Source organism: Boleophthalmus pectinirostris, unplaced genomic scaffold, assembly GCF_026225935.1.
Source record: "Boleophthalmus pectinirostris isolate CB_2022bp ecotype Guang Dong unplaced genomic scaffold, ASM2622593v1 HiC_scaffold_17, whole genome shotgun sequence".
Classification (NCBI taxonomy): Eukaryota; Metazoa; Chordata; class Actinopteri; order Gobiiformes; family Gobiidae; genus Boleophthalmus; species Boleophthalmus pectinirostris.
The window spans coordinates 10680441-10704841 of record NW_026571115.1 but is presented as its reverse complement, the minus strand read 5'-3'; the positions used below and the strand labels follow the sequence as shown (position 1 = coordinate 10704841).

Sequence of the window (24401 nt, the reverse complement as noted above, 5' to 3'; positions counted from 1 at the left end):
CATTTCTGCCCATGGTAAATATGATGAGGATTATTATGATTATATTTATGGCAAGAAAAATAGTCAGTTTAAGTCATATGATGTATGTGTCCTTAGACCAACAAAAGGCTCTCTCCGACGCCATATCCCTGGATGACCTCCTGACTGGAGTGGACTGCACCAAGTTTTACCGATACCTGGGCTCCCTCACCACCCCCAACTGTGATGAGTCTGTGATCTGGACTGTCTTCAGCACTCCCATCAAAATTAGCCACAATCTGGTAGGTTAAAGCATCAAAACACAGGCTACTCCAAAATAAATCCTAACACCCAAAATGAGCAGAACAAGAATTATTTTAGCTTGCCCCTCATTGCAGTCATATTATTATTGCCTCTTTTTTTATTTCTTATGTGCAGATTGCCACTTTCACCACGGTTCATGACATGAGCAGTGCGCCCATAATCAATAACTACAGAAAACTCCAATCAGCCCTGCCTGTCAACGTCACCGTCACCGCCACCACCACCACCACCACCTCCAGCACCACCACCACCCCCAGTTCCAGCCCCAAGACCGGCTTCTCTTTTGGACTCCTCCTCTTTGGTCTCGCTCTGTGGATGAGTTAGACCCCAAATTTAACAGAAAGGCCTTTAGAGCCCATTTAGCATTGAAAAAAAGACAAAAAAAAAGTTATTGTTGAATTGTTTTGATGTTTGATGTTGATGTTAAATAAATTTGTGTGATTGATTGATTAAGTTGATTTCGTTGGTGTTTTTTGGTAAGGATAGAACAGAAAAAACCAAATTATACTCTCCATAAAGCTTTTGTCACCCATAGACTTACTCACAGTGGTAACTAAAACTTCTACTCAAGTAAGAGGATTGTTAATGCAGTTACAATATTTTTCAAGGTGCTGGAACTTGAAATGTACAATTTAAGTACAGAAGTAAATATAACTTGAATTGAGAATTGTCCAGGGACCAAAATCTGTATTTAAAACTCAAATTGCAAATGTCAGTTGTTGTCAAGTAACTGCAATTGGAATCGTTTAGACCCAGCTATTCACCTACACTTAATTTTTCCGTGTACAATTTCTAAGTTAGAAAGAAACATAGACCCAAAACATTGTAATGATAATGTTCTTATTCTAAAAGGTTTATTGATTTGTGTTTTCTATAGTCAAATATGCCCTTGCAGACCCCACTGTGTACGCTGTCATCAGGCCCACAGCTCTGTGTTTATGCTTCTGACGTGTTTATACTGGACACATTTCACCTCAAGTGCACAATGACAAAGCATAAAGTGCATATGACAAGTTAGTTAGTTACTGATTTCACTAAAACTACTAAGTATTATATTTTAGATGTTACAAAAAACCTTGGCTAGTTTATTTTGATTTAAACTGCTAGAAAAAAAATGTACACATATTGTCAGGTAGAGGTATTCACTTTTCCTGTACTTCCTGTACTTTTGTACTTTTGTAAATGAACTGTGCAACCTGTGCTCTTGATCACTGAACCTGGGTTGCCGGTGTCTAAACTTGCATATACAGAGGACACATACAAGCCTCGTGTGAAAACTCAGTGATTAATGACTGGCTGCAGGCGCTGGGGTGGAGGAACTGACGATTCAGATCAAACAGAATCCTATTAGGTTTAAACCAACTGGATTTCAGCATTGAGGCTCATTCTGCTTTCTGATTGAATAATCGTCCAGATCTGGAGGAGAGTTAGGCCACTCAGAGTTTGTTCACTTGGAGTTCAACTGAGGAAAAAAGCCCTGATCAATCGATTCACTATGGTAAACTAGAGAAGACGTCCACTTTAGAGAGACAGGAAGTCATGTGACCGTGGACAGGTTCAATTCAGGTTTGATTTTAAAATGTGATGTTAAATACCAAATACTTTAATGAATAATCTGTATAATACATTAAAACTGAATAATTTTGTTCACAATTTGAATACAATTTTTAAAGTCAGGAAGTTGTCATAAGCAGTGAATTGTGTAATATTATAAATTACAAATTGAAACAAAATGTATGAAAGTGAAAAATAAATTCTCTTAAAATTTAAATCCTCACCATTAAATCTAGTTTTCTTCAGGGAATGTTTTGGGCTACGTTCAGACTGCAGCCTGAAGTGACCCGAATCCAATTTTTTGGCCCCTTTGTGACCTGTATCTGATCTTTTAATGACAGTCTGAATGACACAAATAAGATTTTTTCAAATGTGACCCAGGCCACTTCAATATGTGGTCCTGAAACCAATACATATCCGATCTTTTGACATGCGACTTCAGTCTGAATGGCCAAAGCGCATTCATCCGACCTACATGTTGTCAACAAGCCACAAACGTCACTATTCTGCACTGAAGTAAGTGAAAATTGTTAATGAACTCCGTGTCACTGAAGGGAAGCACATCACCACCCACCACTCTTGGCTACGTCTCCACATCCACACGTTCCTTTCACCGGACGTTGCTGCCACTGCCCCACAAAACACCACGGCCAAAAACCTCGTCCTTCTTCTTCTCAATCTCCTCCTTAAAACAAGTAAGTTGTTCATGTTCTGGCTCTGGTATGAGAGAAATTTTTAAACCTCCAGGTGCTCAATGCTCGCGTCCATGTTTGGATAACTTCCGTAAACACTGAGCACGCTCGCTGCGGTTGACGTCATCGTGTCCTCCATTGCGCATGCGGGACACTTTCAGGCCGTTTAATGTTCACATTCAATTGGAAATGTGAATGACCTCGCAAAAAAATAGGATTTCACAAAAAATCTGAATTGAGCATTAAGCCCTGCAATCTGAACGTAGCCTAAGTGAGCTCTCCTCAAAGAACTCAGAGTTAGATGAATAAAACCTGCTCTGTACCAGGTTAAGTTCACAGAGGGAGTTACCATGGTGACTGACTCAGGGTTTAAGTTCTCTCACGGTGAAACAAATTCTGACTTTAAACAAAACTTGCTTCTTAAAACGGGGCCATCATGTCAAATGTTAGTTTTGTTTTGTTTTTTATAATGAAGAATCAGCATTAGGAGTGTTATAAGTAAAAACAATGTTTGATTTGATCTGAGGACACACAAAGGTCAAGTTTATGAAATTTTAAATAAAAATCATACATACAGTTCCTTTAAATAATATTTTTTACAACAGGTACTATCCCACTAAACCAAGTAATAATTGGAAAAACATGAAAAACCTGTCATGTCCACTTTAAAGGTCCCATATTACACAAAATTGACACTTATCAATTTAAGTCATGTTATAACGTATATATAATGTATAATATATAATGAAATTGTGCACCACTCTCAAGTTTAAATGTTTAACTCTGAGCAGATACATGAGTTATGATACTTAGGCTACATTCAGACTGCAGAGCTTAATGCTCAATTCCGATTTTTTTGTGAAATCCGATGTTTTTGCGAGGTCGTTCACATTTCCAATTAAATATTACTTGTAAGTGAACTCCAGTGTGAACAGTAAATGGCCCGAAAGTGTCCCACATGCGCACTGGAGGACACGATGATGTCAATTACAGCGAGCGTGCTCTGTGTTTATGGAAGTTGTCCAAACATGGTTCCTCTCGTACTGGAGCCAGAACATGAACAACTTACTTGTAAGGAGGAGATTGAGAAGGAGAAGGTCGAGGTTTTTGGCCGTGGTGTTTTGTGGGACAGCGGCAGCAACGTCCATTGAAAGGAACGTGTGGATGTGGAGACGTAGTCAAGAGTGGTGAGTGGCCATGTGCTTTGCTTCAGTGACACGGAGTTCATTAACAATTTTCGCCTACTTCAGCGCAGAATAGTGACATTTGTGGCTTGTTGATGATGTGTAGGTCGGATGAATGCACTTTGGCCGTTCAGACTGAAGTCGCATGTCAAAAGATCAGATATGTATCGGTTTCAGGAGCACATATCCAAGTAGCCTGGGTCACATTTGAAAAAATCTGATCTGTATCGTTCAGACTGTCATTAAAACATCAGATACAGGTCAAATAGGGGCCAAAAAATCGTATTTGGGTCACTTCAGGCTGCAGTCTGAACGTATTCCCAAGTTTGTGCTGTAGGACTTTGTTGTACTGTTACTGATTTGTTTGTTTCCTCTTGCTATATTTATGAATATGAACTGGTGTCAAGATGACGCTCTGACAAAGGAATAAAGGGTAGGTATAATAAGCTCAAGCTTCAGCTGACACCTTTTCGGTCTGTGTATGTTCAATATGACTGTCTGTGAAATAATGTCAGAATATACCTGTGACCCAAATAAATCAATCAAAATAAATATAATGCTGTTACCTCCTCAAAAACATACCCAGAGTTGTGTTTTGTTTCATTCACACATGTCTGAGTAACCCTTTATCATGAGTCTGTCTACATCTCAAAATGCTCTGCTCCACCTTGTGATGTCATGAAGTGGTAGTTTTCCAATTAGCTCCTTTAGTTCAGTTAAGATTTGCAATTCCAGGACTGAAATGATCCAAATGTTTCTAATTAAGGTGTACGGAGTTTAGAAACACAGTGACAAACAACAAAACTCAACTCCACGTATATTTTTGATGAGGGAACAGCATTATAAAATAGATTATGAGGTAGTGTAATATGGGTTCTTTAAGGTAAGAAACTGTCGTGATGTTTTTCTCTGATATGAATGGGACTTCGTGAATGACCAAAATGTACGTATTGCTTATTTTAAGGTCAACCAAGGACATGTCGTAACACTCTGAGCACAGTTGTGAATGGCAGCTGGTGACATTGCTAATAAAAATGAATTCACTCGTCGAAATACTGGACCGTCAACAACAAGAACAAACAAAACAAAACAAAACAAAAAAAAACCTTCCGTAAGCAGTCCCCAAACTTAATTTACAACATGTGGTGTCAACATTTTCCAATTATTTCTGGACACTTACAAAGGCAACTAAAAGCATCTTGGACGCCCTGGTTGGAATACTGGTAAAATAACAGGGGGAAAGTGAGTCATAATAAGGGCTTGACATTAAAGAAGCACTGTGGAACCTTTCTGGAGGGGGTTATAACATATTTACGGGAACGTTACACAGTCTTTTGCATTTAATATATTGCATGTGTATATAATAAAGATGTATTTTCAATCGGAGCTCCCTGTCTCCGTGGAGATAGTTATGTTAAATGCCATTCCGTGGAACATTCCGGGCAAACCATAACATTTCCATGGACCACCTCTGCCAGTTAATGTAGATTCCCAATGACCTTGACTTATCCTAACAATGTAAACCATATTTGTATACTTTTTACACAACTTATACACAAAACATTCCTCCCATACAAGTGTGGCTATAGTTAAAACCATTGATACTTTGTTAAGTTTTGGCACTGCTCTGTCTGAATGCTCGTATTGAACACAGGTCCCCAAAAACGTGTTGTTTGAATAAATTTTTGTCTCGAGTTGTCAGACTATATTAAAACATGTTGTGTGCGTCGTGTCTCCATGGTAACTGCTGAACATTCTACCAAGAGAGATACACTACCAGTCAAAAGTTTTAGATCAGCCTCATTTTTCAAGTTATTTATTGCAATTCAAGTCGTGCAAGTCCAATGAAGAGCTTCAAATGGTACAGTGGTAGGTACTGAACAGCAAGAGGTAAAAAAAAAAAAGACAAAATATAACAAAACACAAGTCCAAGGTGTGCCAAAACTACCACAGGAAAAAAGAACAAGATGATGAACTTGAAAACATGTCTCCAGACTTAAACCCCATCGAGCTGGTTTGGGATGAACTGGACAGAAGAGTAAAAACCAAGTAACCTACAAGTGCCACACATTTACGGGAACTTCTGCAACAGACTTGGGAAGAACTTTCTGAACAATATTTGATTTCTATTGTAAAAAGAATGCCACGAGTGTGTTCAGCTGAATACGTTTTGGTCAACAGTAAACAGTAAAAGTGTGGTGTTCTAAAACTTTTGACCGGTAGTGTATATGTAGAACACCATCAACGTGTCAATACATGAAAATTAAACATCAAGCTCTGGTGAGACTAGAAAGTGTGCGATATTAGCAGTTCCGATGTCCCAGCATGCTTTGGGGCAGTCAGCTGTGTTCTTTGGTTTTGGTCATGTTGACAGTCCCCCAGACACGCACTGTTTACCCACAAACAGAGCGCGCCTCAAAGGTCACTGTTTAACGTTTAACCCAGAGAAGGCTGCTGCGAGATGAAACAGAGGAGAGAGGGGGCGGGGTCAGAAAGATGGCAGGGTCACAGAGGGCGTGGTCTGTATTCTACTAAAAAAATTCTTGGTCGACTAAAGGCATGTCGTGCAGATGGAATAGTCAACTAAAAAGGGTGTGTGGCTACAACTCGCAAAACTATTTCGCATCTGTGTATCTGACCCCAACTGCACTGACAAGACTACACCTGCAGGGGGAGTTCATGCAAAAACAACAGGAATGTAACAATAACCGAAATATCGTGATACCGTATCGTCAAAAGTCTCATAATAATATCGTGGACTGTCACAATATATCGAATAACAAGTTCCTTTGCTTAAATGCATTGTTTTATAGCAGCAACAGCTTATGAACATTGGAACTACATATCCCATGATTCATTTCAGTGCAGACAACATGAAGATATATGTGTTTTACTTGAATTCTTGGGATTATGATGGAAATAATTCACACCAAAATCTTGTCAAGGTATTTTAAAAGCAAAAAAAGTGTCCCATCTACACTTATATTAGCCTCTTCAAAAACAAAATGCAAATTAAACTCATGATTCACTTCCAAACTTTCCACCAACTCAACCCACCCTGTTGCTGTTGCTATCCCATAAAAATTCTTAAAATCATGGAGCCCAAACTAAAGCAGGTTACAGGTCAGATCTGTGGAAATGCTAAAGAGCTATAAAACCACCTGTAATTGTATAAATGTAAGGTAGTGCTGTTTAATGTCATACTGCGGAACATTCCAGGCAGAGAAATGACATATTCATGGAAACAAGCAGGTGACGGACCTCCAACCAAACAGTTACATAGTGCACCTTTAAGTATTGTTTTGTTCTGTTTTTTTTTACAAAGTTGTACATTAAGAATACCGTTTTGAAGATAATTCTGCTGTATGATTTGGTTTCAGTATTATCGTTTATCATCTATATTTACTTCAGCACTTCAAAATGTTTTATTGTGACAGGCCTAAGTTATACGGTACGGACACGTGTTGACATGTGATCTATATTTATTAGTATACATTAGCCTAAAGCAGCATCATTGCCTCCATAGCACTAATCTATGTTAAAATCCATAGTAATCATTCAGTAAACCCACATCTGGTATTTGATTGTTCCATGTAACAGACAAGCAAGTATCGAATGGAATCATGTATGGATCTGTGTTTCACATGTACAGTACGCAGTCCAATCATTAGGTCCTATATTACTCAAAATGGACTCTTGAGAGCTTAAAGTCATGTTATAATGTTGTGATCTCCTCAAAAACAGACCTGGAGTTGCGTTTTGTTTCATTCACATATGTTTGAGTAATGCTTTATTATTAGTCTGTCTACAGCTTCAAAGCTCAAAATGCTCTGCTGCACCTTGTGATGTCATGAAGTTTTCAAGTTACTAGCTACATTCATCTTTTGTTCAGTAGAGACTGGAAATTCAAGGGCTGAAGTGATCCAAATGATTCTAGTGAAGGTGTATCACCTCGGGGTTTTGAAATGGCTGCTCATTCAAGTCAACAAGCTCAATGGCGCACGACTCCAGATTCGCTTTTAGCTAGGTACTTCCTGTGGCTCTGGGCCGATTGAGCAGGCGCAGTAGTGCTCTTTTCTCCCGTGGGCACAATGAATGCACGCGAGGGCACACATGGAGTGCAGTCTCGTGCATCACGTGATCCCTTTGACCAATCAGAGCAAAAGGAGCTAGAGTGGAGCAGAGCAGAGCCGGAGATAATGATTATAATGTGTTTTTAAGACAACTGAAGGATTTTGAGAAAGTTTATTATCCAAAAATAGGTCAAAATTGCCTCAAAATCTGACATTTTTAAAAGTTGTAGGTCCCCTCTCAACCGAACACGAGTAGTTTATGATTACAAGTCACTCTATGAGAAAAAACCTTTCTCGGCCCAGAGGATTTTTTTTGCTGAAGTACCAGTGAGTGGCCACTATGTCAACTGGAGGCAGCTACAAGCCAGTAATAACCTATCCAGTTATTTTAATAGATCCATGAGGTGTATGGGCTTTAAAAACACACTGGAGCACTTCCTGTATTACCACATGACATCACAAGGTGAACCAGAGTGTTTTCTGTTTGATAGGAGAACTCAACCTAAATGTGCAGGGTTTGTGTGTTCAACATGTGTGAATGATTTGTGTGTGCGTGCAAGTGAAAGAAAACACAACTCCAGGTATGTTTTGACAAGGAAATAACATTATAACATGGATCAGAAAAGAGTACAAAATGGGCCCTTTGAAGCCACAGTATGTCACTTTTTAGCCCCCCAAAAAGCATTTTAAAACATGTAACATATTTAGATCATCATGTTACCTTTTATTGTTTGGACTGTAGTGGACTCAGGGGACACTCCCCCTTCAGAGCGCTATCACAACACAATCAGAGTGTAAAACTACTACTGCACATTACATCAGGTTTGACAAGTTGTTGGGTATTGTTTTATATCCTGCTTTTGTATAGTCATGGAGAATTGCTTTGTGGGAGCATGGGTGACGTGCTTGTGGCCTGAGATCCCTATATTGCTCAAACATGCTTGGATAAACCCTCTTCAGGCATGTTGTGATGAGGGAACAGGATTATAACATGGCAGAAAGCTCCAGAAAGTCAATTTTGCATATTATCCCCTTTTTTAAAAAAAAAGCATGCGACCTTTAATTGCATAACTTTTAGTAATTTATTCAGCTGAAATTTGACATCTGCTTTTCATTCTTCTCAACAAATGTCAATAGCTGAATAATTAACTAAATCAGAATGAAAGAGAGAACCAGTGTCCTTTACGCACAATTGCAGAGTGCTGTTTTGCACAATAATTTTGAGTCAGCATTAAAATCTGCTGCTGCCATTATTCATGTTCATAAACTGCAAGGTAAGAACATGGACATAGGAGTTACAGCCACTACAGTCTTCTGCCCCTTCACTGAGCTAACCCAGGACTAACCCAGGACTTAGAAATATAGGACTAGGGCTGGGAATCACAGGGTCACAAGTTGAATCTACTCAAATAAAGTGAAATGTTCTTAATTTAAGACACTTTAACTATATAATGATAATGTTTTTTCAGTGGTTGCTGTTTTGTTTTTGTTTTTTTAAGCCAAATACTTTTTAGCAACAATATTTCTTTGTTAAACCACCACTTCTGCAAAATTATGAAATGCATCTATTTAAATCATCAGAATAGTGAATAGAACTGTTATAGGTTTCCATCCATAAAATAAGCAACAAAATTGTAGTATAGTCGTAAAAATTGCTAAAACATACCAAAAAATACTCACCAAATTTAGTATCACGATATTGCAATATTTTTCCACATCCCTAACTAGGACTGAACAAATTGGAGATAACAGAAATTTTGTAAAACTACTTGCAATTATGAGCGCATGTGTTGTCACGATACTAACTTGATTCAAACTTGATTTCAGTACTGAGGGAGAAACTTTATACTCATTAGAGATTCTGATACCATGATGATAATAAAAAACTCACTTTCTTTGGACAAAAGAATGTGATTTTCAATATTTAATCATAGTACTTTCTTTTAAATCAGCATGTGGTCTTTCACAGTGGTCCCGGTAGGTTCCACAGTGGTCCATGAGTCTATACTAGTCTATGTGCTCTTATATTTGTTCTGATATAGCCCAAGATCACTCTAAAGCTATTCAGGAAAGGCTCACTTCTGTCCTGTGAATGTGACTTTTTTAGTATCGATACCTGCTCAAATTAGTATCTAGTTTTGATACTAGTTTTATTATCGATTAGTATCCTATTTTTCGATACCTTCAAGAAAAAAAGGCATTTAAGAAGATATGCTTTTTTCAGATATTCAGCATGTAATAATAAGCACTTCTTCAAAACAAATGACAAAATGCCTTTCTTTAACCCAAAACAGTCTCTTCTGTTGCCTAAATGTGAACACACACACACACACACACACACACACATACTCCTTTACTGACCTTGGTGTTACATGTAAAGCAAAACCACCTACTCTCATAATCCTAAGAAGGGCTGAAATTATTTACAGGTGAAATAGTCCTTTGCTGACACATAAATGTATATCAGTGTTACCATAAGGTTCTATTATTGACATATAATGCTGAAACCCCACACTGCAGTCTCAACCTCTGCAAAAAATGTTCTGAAATGTGTGTTATTTTTGTATATAGTTAGCAGCTAATATTTCGCTCAAATGTAAAAGAAAACATACTGACTCTAAAGGTGCACTATGCAACATTTTGAAAAACAGGTGTTCTGACTGTGAGGGGGGTTGCCTTTCCACAGATCTTACCTGTAATTTGGTTTGGTCTACACAAAGACAGAAAGGTTTAATGTCATGCCGTGAAAAATTCCAGACAAAGCAACAACACCTCCATGGAGAAAAGGATTTGATGGACCCCCCACCAGAAAAGTTGCACAATGCACCTTTAATGAGCTTGTTTATATGTGTTTCCTCATCACTATCTTACACAAAGTCATATTTACATTTATACATGTTTGAGTGGTCTTGTTTTGTAAAGCATTTGTGGCTCAAGTGCTCAGAAAATTGCTGTTTTCAACTGCCCCCTTTCCTCACCCACTTCTCCGTATTTATTGAGGGAAAAAAAAAAAAACTGACTGTGAATCATACATGTAAGATTAAACTTGCCATTTTTCAACAATAAAGTGAAAATCTGAGACCAATATTTGGGGTTAGCAATAGGGATGGGCATGATTAGTCGATTAATCGGTAATTGATCATTAAGAATTTCATTGATTACGTTCATTTTCATCGACAAACCCAATGCAGGTTGCTGTGCGTAGCATAGGGTGACCAAACGTCCATGTCCAAGTACAAACGGGTCCATACATATAGCTCGCTGCACTCAGATGACTCAGATTTAACGATGACTTGTACAAGAAATTGTACAAGTAAAAAAAGAGCTGTTTTTTTTTTTTTGCCTTCCTTAGTTTATGCAAATTAGCCATGCGGTTTTAAGTTTCGTTTCTGTGAGAGTTGCGCAAATCTGCATTAAACACATAATAATGTCAAACGGGCTGATGTGGCTCTAGAGTGGTTACGGTTTATATGTCGTAAAGTTGAATTCATTTATGCAGATGAGTAGTGCAGATAGTAATAATAATGATGATAAATTTTATATAAAAAACGTTAATGATTAATCGACAATTGATCGTTAATTCTCCTGATGATCGATTAAGAAAATTTAATCGAATGCCCATCCCTAATTAGCAATGAATAAATTATCTCTTTACTTGACATATTCTAAGAAGGATTGGTAAATGTTTTTAAAGGTAATGCATTTTCCAAAACTTGCACGCTATAATCCTGCGTTGTGATGACATGTGGTAATACAGGAAGTGCTCCACTGTGTTTTTTAAACTCACCTTCACTAGAATCATTTGGATGATTTCAGCCATGGAATTCCCAGTCTCTACTGAACAAAATTGTAAAAGTAGCCGTTAACTTGAAAAATTCCGCTTCATAACATCATGAGGTGGAAGAGAGCTTTCGGAGCTTTGGAGATGAGATATACAGACTAATAATGCAGGGTTATTCAGACATATGTGAATGGAACAAAACACAACAAAACAGAGCACTAGGTATGTTTTGTTGTTGAGGAGGTAACAGCATTTTAACATGGCTTAAAGCTCACAAGAGTGAATTTTGCATGATATAGGACATTTAAGTAAAACACTGCCTTGACAGGTTTCCCCAGTGGATCTGAAATATATACAAAATCAAAACAGCTTATACTGTATCATGGCTCTTCCATAAAGACTCACTGTATAACTTTTTTTCATTTTGGCTGGGTTTTCTTTTGCAATGAAATACGTATCAAAACATTTACTGTGAGCGGGCTTGCATCTCCACAAACCTGACACTTATTTGGCCAAGACGAGGGCCTCCCGCTGCGTGTCTCCATGGAAATGTTGTTCCTTTGGCAATAATATTCCACAATATCTATCTTCATGGATAATGTTCCAGAGTGCGGTTTTGGTATCGTGTGTGTACCTATCTGTAATTTGCAATCACTTTAAGGACATGTTCTTGGCTCAGTGTAACAAGTATCCACTGGTGCAGATTTGAGGAAAATGTGAGGATCATTCAGCTGGCCAGAATCAGGCCCGGCATGTCCAAAAAACACTGATTGTAACATCAATTTTATTCTGCTTTTTTAACATAATTTACCATTACTATTTTGTATAAAAGGTGATTTAATATGTGAAATCATGTGTGCTTTCGAGTTGGTTCCCCTTCTCTTTTACCCTCTCGAAGTTGTCTTTGGAGTGATTCATGTTTGAGCAATCTTTAATCACTTATTTTCAAGACGTCATGTTGCACATCAGCCCCTGTTTTTCACCAGTACGTGCCCTCTGCTCTGTACTGATTTGTTCTCCAATTTTATTTTCTTAATCGGTGCATGTTCTCTATTTGTTGGGATGATGTTTACAGCGACAATCGGGCACCGCAGTTTTCTAATGCAGAAGTCAGCAGGCGTGTTTCTTTTATCAAGTCGTTTTAGATGAATATTGCTATTTAAAACGTCCGAATTATAACACATGATGATCCACATGTGTCATAGATTATAACTATATAACAGACACAAGTGCAATATGTGTTCTTTAAATACAGCCTATTACCAAACATTCAGGTATTCATATATTCCCATTAAATCTGACCTTTCAAATGCCAAAGCAAAGAACGCCACTCAACAAAGTACACTGTAATGTTTCCATAGTTTCACAACCACAACTTAAAGGTGCACTGTGTAAGTTTCCAAGAGCCACTGGGGAGGCGCGACACACGGGTAGAAAAAATAACAGTCCACATCTGTACACATCTGCAGCAGTATTGATCTTGTATACGCTGAGTGGACCACGCCTCCCCCCGTACGCAGCGTGGGCCGCACCTCTAAACCAAAACTAAAACCAGGAATAAACCAGAGCTAAAACCAGGACTAAACGAGAGCTTAAACCAGGTCTAAACTAGGTCTAAACCAGGACTAAAATCAGGACTAAAACCAGGACTAAACCAGGTCTAAACCAGGTCTAAACCAGGTCTAAACCAGGTATAAACCAGGACTAAAACCAGGTCTAAGCCAAGACTAAAATCAGGACCAAAACCAGGTCTAAACCAGGTCTAAACCAGGACTAAAACCAGGTCTAAACCAGAACTAAAATCAGGACTAAAAGCAGGACTAAAACCAGGTCTAAGCCAGGTCTAAACCAGGTATAAACCAAGTCTAAACCAGAAGTAAACTAGGACTAAAATCAGGACTAAAACGAGGTCTGAACTAGGTCTGAACCAGGTCTCAACCAGGACTAAAACCAGGTCTACACCAGGTCTAAACCTGGAGTAAAATCGGGACTAAAACCAGGTCTAAACCACGCCGAGCAGGGGGTGGGGGCTCTGCTGTCTTTACCTATTCTCAGGGGAGGCTCACAATCACCTAATTTGAAAACCCCTTGTCTAGAATATCCCACAGTACAGCATTAAACGTATCCATCTTGCGTTCATTCAATTAAAGCTGTTTTTATTGCTCAAAAATACTTTGAAATACATGCAGTCTTACTGTGAGTGCGGTCACCTCTCCATAGATCTGGTCTGTAACCTTGCTTGGTGGCGTCACATGCTTGTTTTTATGGAAATGTTCGAGCCTAATACCATTTTGTGGCACATTCCAGGCAAAGCAACAACATCGCCAGAACAGAAAAGTTACACAGTGCACCTTTAAGTGACAGGGGTTAAAAATGCCATTAAGAACAACAATGGGGGCGTGAGATAAACATACAGTAGTCAGCTCATTAGTGAACAGCAGGCGGCTATGGGAGGGGACAGGACTAAAATCATTGTTCGGATTTTAGTGAAATCTCTTGGGACTCTTGACAAGTTATCAGATTCAAAAGACAAACATACACATCCTCCCCTGAATGGGCTCTTGGTTTAAACAAACTTCCTCCAAGCACAAACTCAACTTTCATCACGTGCGGTCGGTCATATGCGCAGCAGCCGCTAATGCGTTCAGTCTGCTATATGGGTCAAAGAAAACATGCAAATTTTGTAAACAACAAAAGTACTGGTGGAAATATTTTAACTGAACGCTGAGGGAGAAATATCTAATTTCGGTTTTGTCTGAAAAAAATGTGTGTTTTAAAGTTGCACTATATAAGGTTTTTTGATGGGGGGTTGTAAAGTGTTTGTCTTCATGGAGGTGTTATTTCTTTGCCTGGAATGGAATTCTCAAAAAACTTTAAAAAAAACATGCTTTTATGCTGTGAGATTGGTTGCTTGTCTGTATGGAAATAGGCATATCGCCACACGTCATTTTAAACTTTCCAGACAAAGCAATAATACTGTATTTCCATGGAGACAGATCGTGGACTCTCCAGTAGAAATGTGTCTAGAACAAATTACAAAAAGACTGATACAAAATGATACAAGAATCACATTTCAGAATATCATAAGCTTCAAACAGAATAAGACAGGTATGTCGAACTCAATCATATCAAATATGCATTAGAGCTGGCTCCCTACAGATAGGCTATAGATATTATTTATTTTTAAAAAATTATTTAAATTATGCTTGTTCTGGATTTAGTGTTTAATCAAAACTATTATTAAATATTGATTGTAATAAGAAAAGGTTTAACTTTACATATCTCAAAAGAAGAGAAAACATGCAGATGTTGTTGAAAATGTTCAATAAATATTTAGTTTGCCCCACAATTTTGTCCCAGTTTTTAATTTTGGCTCTCTGTGAATTTGAGTTTTTAAGAAGTAGTAAGGTTTTTTCATTTGAACCAAAATGACTATGTGACACTGCTAAATCCTAAGTGTATCACAAATTAAGAAAATAAAATTACAGAGCAGTGGATGTTTGCAGGTAGTGGTGAAAACAGGGGTTTATCGGCAATATGGCCACTTGAAAATGAGTGATAAAAAACTGCTCAAATATGCATGAATCACTCCAAATACAAGTTCAGGAGAGTAAATGGAGAGAGGAAATAACTATAACATGGACATAAAAAGTTGATTTTGCATAATAGGTCTGCAGAACTGAAACAAAAAGCCCTTTGTAGATACTATTACACGCATGCAGGGCTGTTGGTGCTCTTGGTCGATATGGTTCAACAAACAAATCTTCAAGGAGAAACATCTGACAGTTACCTCATCAGTTACCTGTAGAGAGGCAAGCCCGCTCACAGCAAGTTTTTATGTTTTTTGAGGTATATTTACCAAAAAAAATACTAGTAATACAGTTAAATAAAACACTAGTAATAAGTCACATGCCGTACTACTGAACATTCCAGGCAATGCAATGACAGCTCCATGAAGACAAGCATGTGGCAGAGCTTGAAAAATGACATGGAGATGAAAAATGACATAGTAGTTCTTTAAGTGAATTTCTGAGTATCAGCCTATAGCCTACGTTTTTCTAATTGTTAAATAATGTAGCAGTATCCAGACTTATTCAAAATTAACAGGTCCATATTACATTACTTTCTGATCTATGTTACAAAGTTGTCTCCTCATCGCAAACATATTTGAAGCTGTGTTTTGTTTCTTTCATACCCTGCATATTTCTGTTCAACCTTGTGATGTCATATGGAAATACAAGAAGCGCTCCACTGTGTTTTAAAACTCCAGTCCATACAGCTTCAGTAGAATCATTTGGATCATTTCAGCCCTGGAATTGCCCATCTCTACTGAACTACAGGTAAAATGTAGCTGTTAACCTGAAAACTACCTCTTTGTGACATCACAAGGGGGAACAGAGCATTTTCAGAGAGCATTTTGGAGATGTAGACAAACTAATAATGCAGAATTACTCAAACGTGTGAATGAAACAAAACACAACTCCAGGTGTGTTCACAATAGGGGTGTGCAAAAATATAGAAATATTTATATACTGTATCGTTTAAGGATGATACGGTATTGATATCGGGGACTGCTGTATCAATATATCGCCAAGAATATTTTTTTGTATATTTTACTAAATTATTTTCTTACATTGCATCAATTTTGTTGTTTGTTCAGAGAAAGGAAACTCATTTATGTGACGCATTTTACATGTTCACTGTTTTGATGATTAAAATGTTTGTGTTTCATTTTCACTTTGCACAAGATGTGGTTTAACAAAGACTTTTAGTATCACAGCCATGATTAAGCCTTTATTTTTAATTGAACCATATCAAATCCATTTGAAATATATCGTATCGAATCATAAGCTCGCTGTATGGAGATATGCATCATATCGCGGCCTATGTATTGAGGTATGTATCGTGTCGGCAACTTCTTAATGATACCCAACCCTAGTTCACAACAGTTAATTTTGCGTACTATAGGACCTTTAAGACAGCTAACTGAATGCTATTATTACTGTTGTCATTTCTGGATTGAATCAGGGTTGGTGGTTGGATTTTCGGCATAGTATTAAAGAGGAAATCTTGTGTAAATCAATCAGCATTTTGAGTTTGTGCATTGGCAATGAAAAATAAAATAACTCAAACTGTTTTGGCAGTGCAGCACGGGAGCAGTCTAAGCCAAGGCTGAGTCCATTGAAATAAAGCAAGGTGAAGAGTACAGGAAAATATCGCTGTTATAACATAAGACCACAGAGAAATACGCCTCCCACACAGTAAAATACACACACACATGAAAATAAACATATAAGAACAGCTGACATATGGGGGATTGAAGCCCTGTGGTTTCCTGGAAGAGATAGGATCCAAACAAGGGGGCAGGGCATGTTTGTGTGGTAAGAAAACACACACACACAAGAGTCATTTGTATTTATGCAAACTACCAACAGTTAGTGGTAGTGTTGTCAAAAGCACAGAAAATCAGATTGTATCAGTACTGAAACTATACAGTCATTTGAGCAGGGGTCAACACTAAAAAAGTCACATTCATAGGACGGTAATGGCCCTTTCCTGAACAGCTTTAGAGTGATCTTGAGCTGTATCAGAACAAGTGTAAGAGCACATAGATTAGTATACGCCCATGGACCACTATGGAACCTACCTGGACCACTGAGGGATACACAGATATAAGACCACAAAAGAAAGTACTAGGATTAAATGTTGAAAATCACGTTCTATTGTCTAAATAAAGAGTGTTTTATTTATCATTGTGGTATAAGAATCTGTATTGAGTATCAAGTCTATTCCTTAGTATCGAAATTGAGTTTGAAAATTTAATATTTACTATTTTAGGGTCGCATTAAGACGCATTCAGGGGTTGCAAAATTAATCATAATCTTATCTACATTACACTTTGAATGAATATAATAAGGCAATCACAAAAGCAAAATTTTTAAGTAACCTAATTTTTATGTATTACTTATTTAAAGGTGCACTGTGTAACTTTTTGGTTGGGAGTTCATCACCTGCTTGTATATGGATATGTCATTAAACAGCTCTACCTTACATTTCTTCAATTACAGGTGGTTTTATTGCTAAAAAATACCTAGAAAAACAAACATTCTGACTGTGATCGAGGTTGCCTTTCCACAGATCTGACCTGTAACATGGTCTAGTTTGGTCTCCATGAAGATAAAAAGTTTTAATGTCATACTGAAACATTCCAGGCAAAGCAATAACATCTCCATGGAGCCAAGCATTTGACGGACCCTCCACCTGAAAAGTTCCACAATGCACCTTTAATATGGGCATAGCACTTCCATTGGATCAAACCAGATCGAAGTATTTCCTATATCTTTTACTGCCAGTGCTTTGGTAATTGGTGCAGAAGGAAAAGTGTTTTGTAACGACAAGGAAACACACAGACAGTCATTCTACTGTGTCAATGACCAACTGCTATTTGTATTCAGTTATTCACATGTTTTAACTGCATCTACATAGTAATAGCTCAGTAAATAAATGTGTTGTTTTCATACATAAGAAGCTGAAGAATGATTGACTGGCAGGTGTCTGGACATGTCTGGATATCGTGACGGCAAGTGAGGATGGACGTAATATACACACATAGATTAAAAGTCCTATATTACACTATTTTCTGATCTATGTTATAATGTTGTTTCCTCATCACAAACATGCCTGCAGGTGTGTTTTGTTTTATTCACACAAACTCTGCATATTTAGGCTGAGTTCTTCTCTCAAACATAAAACTCACTGTTCCGCCTTGTGATGTCATGCGGTAATACAGGAACTCCTTACACCTTCAGCAGACTCATTTTGATGATTTCAGCACTGGAATTGCCAATCTCCATTGAACTAAAGCTAAAATGAAAGAGTTACCTTGAAAATCACAACGTGGAATAGAGCACTTTGAGTTTTGGAGATGTAGACAGACTAATAATAAGGATTAAAACAAAGCACAACTCCAGGTATGTTTTTGAGGAGGTAAGAACATTTTAACATGACTTAAAGCTCAAGGGGAGTCAGTTTTGTGTAATATATACCTTTAAAGATCCATAAAAACAGAAATGAATCGAAAGAGCTTTTTGAATTCTAATATGAATACCGGCTCGAACATCCCCCTGGCTTGAAAGTCCTGGCTCGAGTGTCCCATCCTCCCTCTGGACACCCCCTTCTCTTGAGCAGCACATGGTAACTGCTGTGCCCAGGAGAGGGGGTACAGTCTTGCCGGCCTTTAGCTGGCCGTGTCACGCAGTGTGATGTATTGAGTTCGAAAATCAGCATTCTATATCATAATAAAATGAAATGTGAATGTAGAGAGACACCAAATGTTGAACCTTGTTTATGTCATTTTACCAGTCTTCCCGACCGATCTTCCTGAGTACTCGGGGACTACTCTGAGGAGTGAATACACATGAGAAATTGACAGATTATACATAAAGTGTGTGCCTCACTTGTGGACTATTCCTGAGGAGTAATTTGACACAAGGTATTTACTCTCTTTGTGTGTGTTTGAGACCACTAATTTTTGCATGTTTTGTTTGTTTGTATGAATAAATGTGTTGAAATATATTGTAACCTGTGTGTGTAATTAATACAATATATATATATAATGATTTTTTTTTTATATGTATACAGATTAATTAACTTAGTTTCATAAAGGGTACATTTCAGGGGGACTTTCCAGTTGATTTCCTGTAATACTAATACATATTTTTGTCTTTAACTGCTGATACCAGTATGAAGGGACTAAAAATGGCATTTATGTTCCTTAAAATGCAGTTAACTTATTACAAAATGCATCAGTTATGTTATGTAACTGTTATTTTGCTGCAAGTAACTACAGAACAGCTTTGTATGAATAAAAGATCAAACATAAGGTCTTATAACATCCAATTAAAGGCTTAACTGAGATAACAACAGAACATACAGTATATAACCAAGACTTCAAATTTTCTTCTGATATCCAATACCACAAGGGTGGTATAACATAAAGTATTTTTGTAGCACACTTTAATAACTAAAATCACATCTTTCTTTAACTTCTTGTTAAGTTTGGGTTCAAAGGAGAAGACAATCAAACAGCACCACTAAGATCCAGGATCAAATACGGGCTAAAATTCAAAGGAGACATTTTAATAATGGCGCAACCTTGTGAGATTATGGTGTCAAGGGAAATGAGTAGAACGTGCTATTAAAAGCCTTTTTAAATATAGTGAAACGAGGACAGACACAATGAGAGTTAACCTAAAGGGCAAAGGTGATGTCAAATATTACGTTAAAGGTCCTATATTACGCAAAATTGACTCTTGTTGAGCTTTAAGACATGTGAGAATGCTGTTACCTCATCAGAAACATAACTGGAGTTCTATTTTGTTTCATTTGCACGTTTGAGTGATCTTTTATTATTAGTCTGTCTATATCTCCAAAGCTCAAAATGCTCTGCTCCACCTTGTGATGTCATGAAGCAGTAGTTTTCATGTTAATAGCTACCTTTTACCTTTTGGTCAGTACAGATTGTCAATTTCTGGGCTGAAATTACCCTAATGATACTAGTGAAGGTGTATAGAGTTTAAACACACATTGGAGCACTTCCTGTATTACCATATGACTCCAGGCCAGGGTGTTTTCAGTTAAAGAGAAGAGCTCAGCCTAAAAATGCAGTGTTTGTGAGTTAAACATGGGTGAATGAAACAAAAGACAACTCCAGGCATGTTTTTCATGAGGAAACAACATTATAATAGCTCAGAAAATGGCATAATATGGGCGATTTAAGATGTTTCGTTTATACATTTCATGTTCTACCACACATTGCGATACCTCTGCTATCACTGGTCCCGTAGAGCCTCAATCCTCAAGGCGCCTCCAGCCAATGCCCACTCTGTCCCACTTTCTAAAATAAGATCTGCAGGAATTAGGGTCAAATTAAAAACCATGATTGAAATGACATTTACGCTGTGATACAACTTTGCTGAGTCAGGCCGATAAGAGTTATAAAAGTATTACACATAGAAAGAGCCTTGACCATTCATGCAGTTACAGTAAGAGAGTGATTAAAACAGAAAAATATTAAGAGTCAAAAATGTCACGGGCTTTTAGTGATTATTAAAGCTTCACTGTTAACATTTCTAGTGGAGGATCAGCTACCTGCTTGTCTCCATGGAGATGTTATTTCCTATTGTTTGGATGTTATGATTGCTTTCATGTATAAAAAAAAAATAAAATGAGTGAATGCATTGCTTTGACAGAAATCTTTCCATCAGTCTTGCATGTATATATTCAGTACTGTGAGTTGGGTCGCCACTCCACAGATCTGACCTGTAGTTTCGCCTGCATGGTGGCATCATCTGCTTGTCTCCATGGATAAGTTTAATGCCACATTGTGTAACACATGGGCACAAGCAGGTGGGGGGTGGGGGGGACCCTCCATCAGAAAGGTTACACAATAACTTTAAGCAGCAGCGATGTCGGGAAATAAACTTAAAAGAAAACTACCAAGAATGTGCAGTTCTAAGTGTAAATGCTAGGAAACTTTTACTCTATATCTTTGGTGAAAATAAGTAACATTTCTGACCTTGGTGTGAAAGTGAGAAACAATAGCAGTTCTATGTGCAGTAATAGTACCACTGAAGTACAACTCTGGTATTAACAATTGCAGTTCTAGAAGTAGTAATGGTAGTTTTATATAGTAGTAATAAACACAAGGGGTGTGCAAAAATATCAAAATATTGATATGTCGTATAATTTAATGTGATGTGATGTTTCATATTCACTTTGTACAAGAAGTGGTTTAACAAAGACTTTTAGTATCACAGAGAAGATTTTTTACTGAACCGTATCGAACCGATTTGAAATATATCGTATCGAACCCAAAGTTCACTGGATCGAGGTATGTATCATATCGTGGCCTACGTATCGAGGTATGTATCATATCGTGGCCTACGTAGTGAGGTATGTATTGTATCATGGCTTATGTATCAAGGTATGTAATGTATCGGCAACTTCTTAATGATACTCAGCCCTAAAAACAACCAACTTCACTGAATTATTACTTCTTGAGAAGGTGTATGGCACTTAAAAACACAGTGGAGCACTTCCTGTATTACCAGATGACATCACAAGGTGGAACAGAGTGTTGTTTGTTTGAGACAATAACTCCGAAGCCTAAATACGCAGGCTTTGTGAGTTAAACATGTCTGAATAAACTCCAAATTGCAACTCCAACTCCAAAACTCCAGGTTTTTGACGAGGAAACATTGTAACATAGATCCAAAAATAGCGTAACATGGGCTCTTTAAACTATTTTTGACATTTGAAAAGCTGGTGGCAAAAGCAGAAGCGTTTCCAATAGTAGTAGCAATGATAGCAGTAGTAGAAAGATAACGATAGATCTGTAATGAATACAGCAACTGCAAAAGAAGCTGTAACAAATCTTTAGTATAGTCTGAAGTAGTTAAGGAGGAGAAACCCTGTAGCCTTGTAGAGCAAAGGTCCAGTGTCTTTTCATAGGAGACATTTGGTTCTAATTTTTGCTCTGGGTTTGTGTGTCACTTTTGGCCTGCATTAGTCTCCCCTATGAACTCCATTGCAAAACAGCTATCCTCACTCCTTTAATGGACCTTTTAATCGTTTAATCAAGGAAAAAATTGGGTTAATCTGAAAGAACCATGGCTAATGTAATGTATTACGAGGTTAAATATCCTGGCAAGGAATAAGACGAAAATAATTTCACTTTTGACAGGAGTTTAGAGAAGTAGGGACTTGCTTAACCTACAATGCATTCTTAAAAACTAATCTAAAATGCCCTTGACAACTTGTTATGAATAGGCCTAAGATATTTCGTAGTTGTAAAGCAGAACAGATCGCTTTCAGTGCCTTTTTTTCATTGCATTCTTGAAAGCTAGCTAGAAACGCCTTGGCAACATTTGGCAACGTGGTTCACGCATCTCAAAGTTGTATTTAAGTGAGCAAAATTTAAGAAAAGAAAAAAAAAAACCGTGATGCAAATGTTAGATTGGTTGAACTGGTACTCACCATCTCAACCTGCCGGGGGTCCAAGTTGGTGGGCGCAGAAGCCGGCACTGCAAACTGGATCTTTTTCCTCTCTTTCGGCTCCCCCTCTGTCGATACGGAGGGCTCCATGGTTCTGGTGCGCGCGGATGATGGTGACAGGCTATCCCGGAGATGTGCGGCTCAACTCCCGGTAAAGAAGGAGGAGGAGGAGACGATGATAAAACAGTCGTGGAAAAAAAAAAAGTCCTCTCTGTCAAGTCTAGATTTCAAAATAGACGCACGCGAGAGGAGAGGAGTGACGCTGCCGATCGCAACCTGCAGAATGGTGCGTTTCTGTAGGTCCCGCGGTGAGGCAGATGAGTGGGAGGGGCTATGGGCAAGGGGGCGTGGCTACACTCGTAATAGGAGGAGCTAGCGGGGTGTTTTACGCACGGGAGGGGAGGGGCTTGGCTGAATTTCGCTACATAAGCTGAGGCTGATTTGTAATTGAAAAAAAAAAAAAAAAAAAAAATTATAATCTTATCACGTCAGCTGAGCCTCTCCCGGCCCTATTTGTGAATGAGAGATTTACGTAGAGAGATTAAGAGCCTGAGAAAATAACACAGAGAGAAATTCACACTAAGCAAACACGTAAATGCATTTGTACATAGTCATCGTGACATAATAATGTCATATTTAATATTAACCATATACAGCTAATATAAAAATGCCAAATTCAAATGCACAATATAATGATAAATAATACCTTACGTAGAATAGATTTCTGCCAAGGCATGCTGGTCTTATCTCGCAATATAGGGTCAGGACCTTGACTCAAGCTGCCAGATGTTTTAGTTTAGGAGAAATAATTTTTCCAATATATAAAAATCGCTAACAAATAATTTACTAAAACTACAGTTATTTCAATTTAAATTATCTATATATTTATTTATTTTATATTGATTCTTATTTTTTTCTTTTCTTTTTCAGTTGATTTATATTTATTTTTGTTAAAGTATATTTTCATCAAAATGTAGGTTCATACATATATTTTTTTTCTTGTTTTTTACTACTTACTACTATTTTTTCCCATTTTCCCTACCCCATTTCACCCAGGATTTATTTATTTATTTAATTATTTTTTCATATATATTCTTATTTTGATATTAATTTTATGTAAAAGAAAATCTATGCACATATACACTGTGGCGTATGTGAAAAAAGCACTGAATAAATTGCAAAAAAAATAAAATAAATAAAAAAGTAATTTGAGATTTTAGTGAGTGTTATAAGTAGTTTGGCTACTCTACTAAACTCTCTAAATGGTGCACAACGGTGACCGCTTGACCCTACTTCCAGAAGTAAATTTCCCACTCATTTTTCACATAGACTTTCCGAAACAAATTAATACTAAATGTTTGAAAGCTTTCACGGGGTTAATCAGCTATGTGGTAACTACTGACCACAAGACTTGTAATTTGGTTTAAAGTCTGTTTCTGAAACTTTATAAACTGCTAAATTGGTTAGATGGTTAGGCTCTGCAATGTTTTTGAGCTCTTAAAGGTGCATTGTGTAACTTTTTCGCCTGCTTGTTTCTATGGATATGCCAGCTCTCTGGCTAAAATGTTCCACAGTATGACATTAAACAGCTCTACCTTGCATTCATTCAATTACAGGTGGTTCTATAGCTCAAAAATACCTAGACAAACAGGCATTCTGACTGTGAGCGGGTCATCTCTCCTCAGATCTGACGTGTAACTTGGTCTGGTTTGGTCTCTATGAAGATAGAAAGGTTTAATGCCATACTGTGAAACTTTCCAGACAAAGCAATAACATCTCC

The 24401-nt window shown here is 37.6% G+C and overlaps 1 protein-coding gene across 2 annotated transcripts in view; it reads right to left on the bottom strand.

The window, feature by feature from the left end:
• LOC110161550 (protein phosphatase 1 regulatory subunit 1B-like) overlaps positions 1-22916 on the bottom strand; it is a 78169-nt gene extending 55253 nt beyond the window's left edge. For both annotated transcript variants that reach the window (XM_020926309.2, XM_020926317.2), the window contains exon 1: positions 22604-22916. In XM_020926309.2, coding sequence (XP_020781968.1) covers positions 22604-22711 — 108 coding nt within the window. In that variant the 5' untranslated portion in view covers positions 22712-22916. The remainder of the gene's footprint in view (positions 1-22603) is intronic.
• Between the last annotated feature and the right edge of the window lie 1485 nt (positions 22917-24401).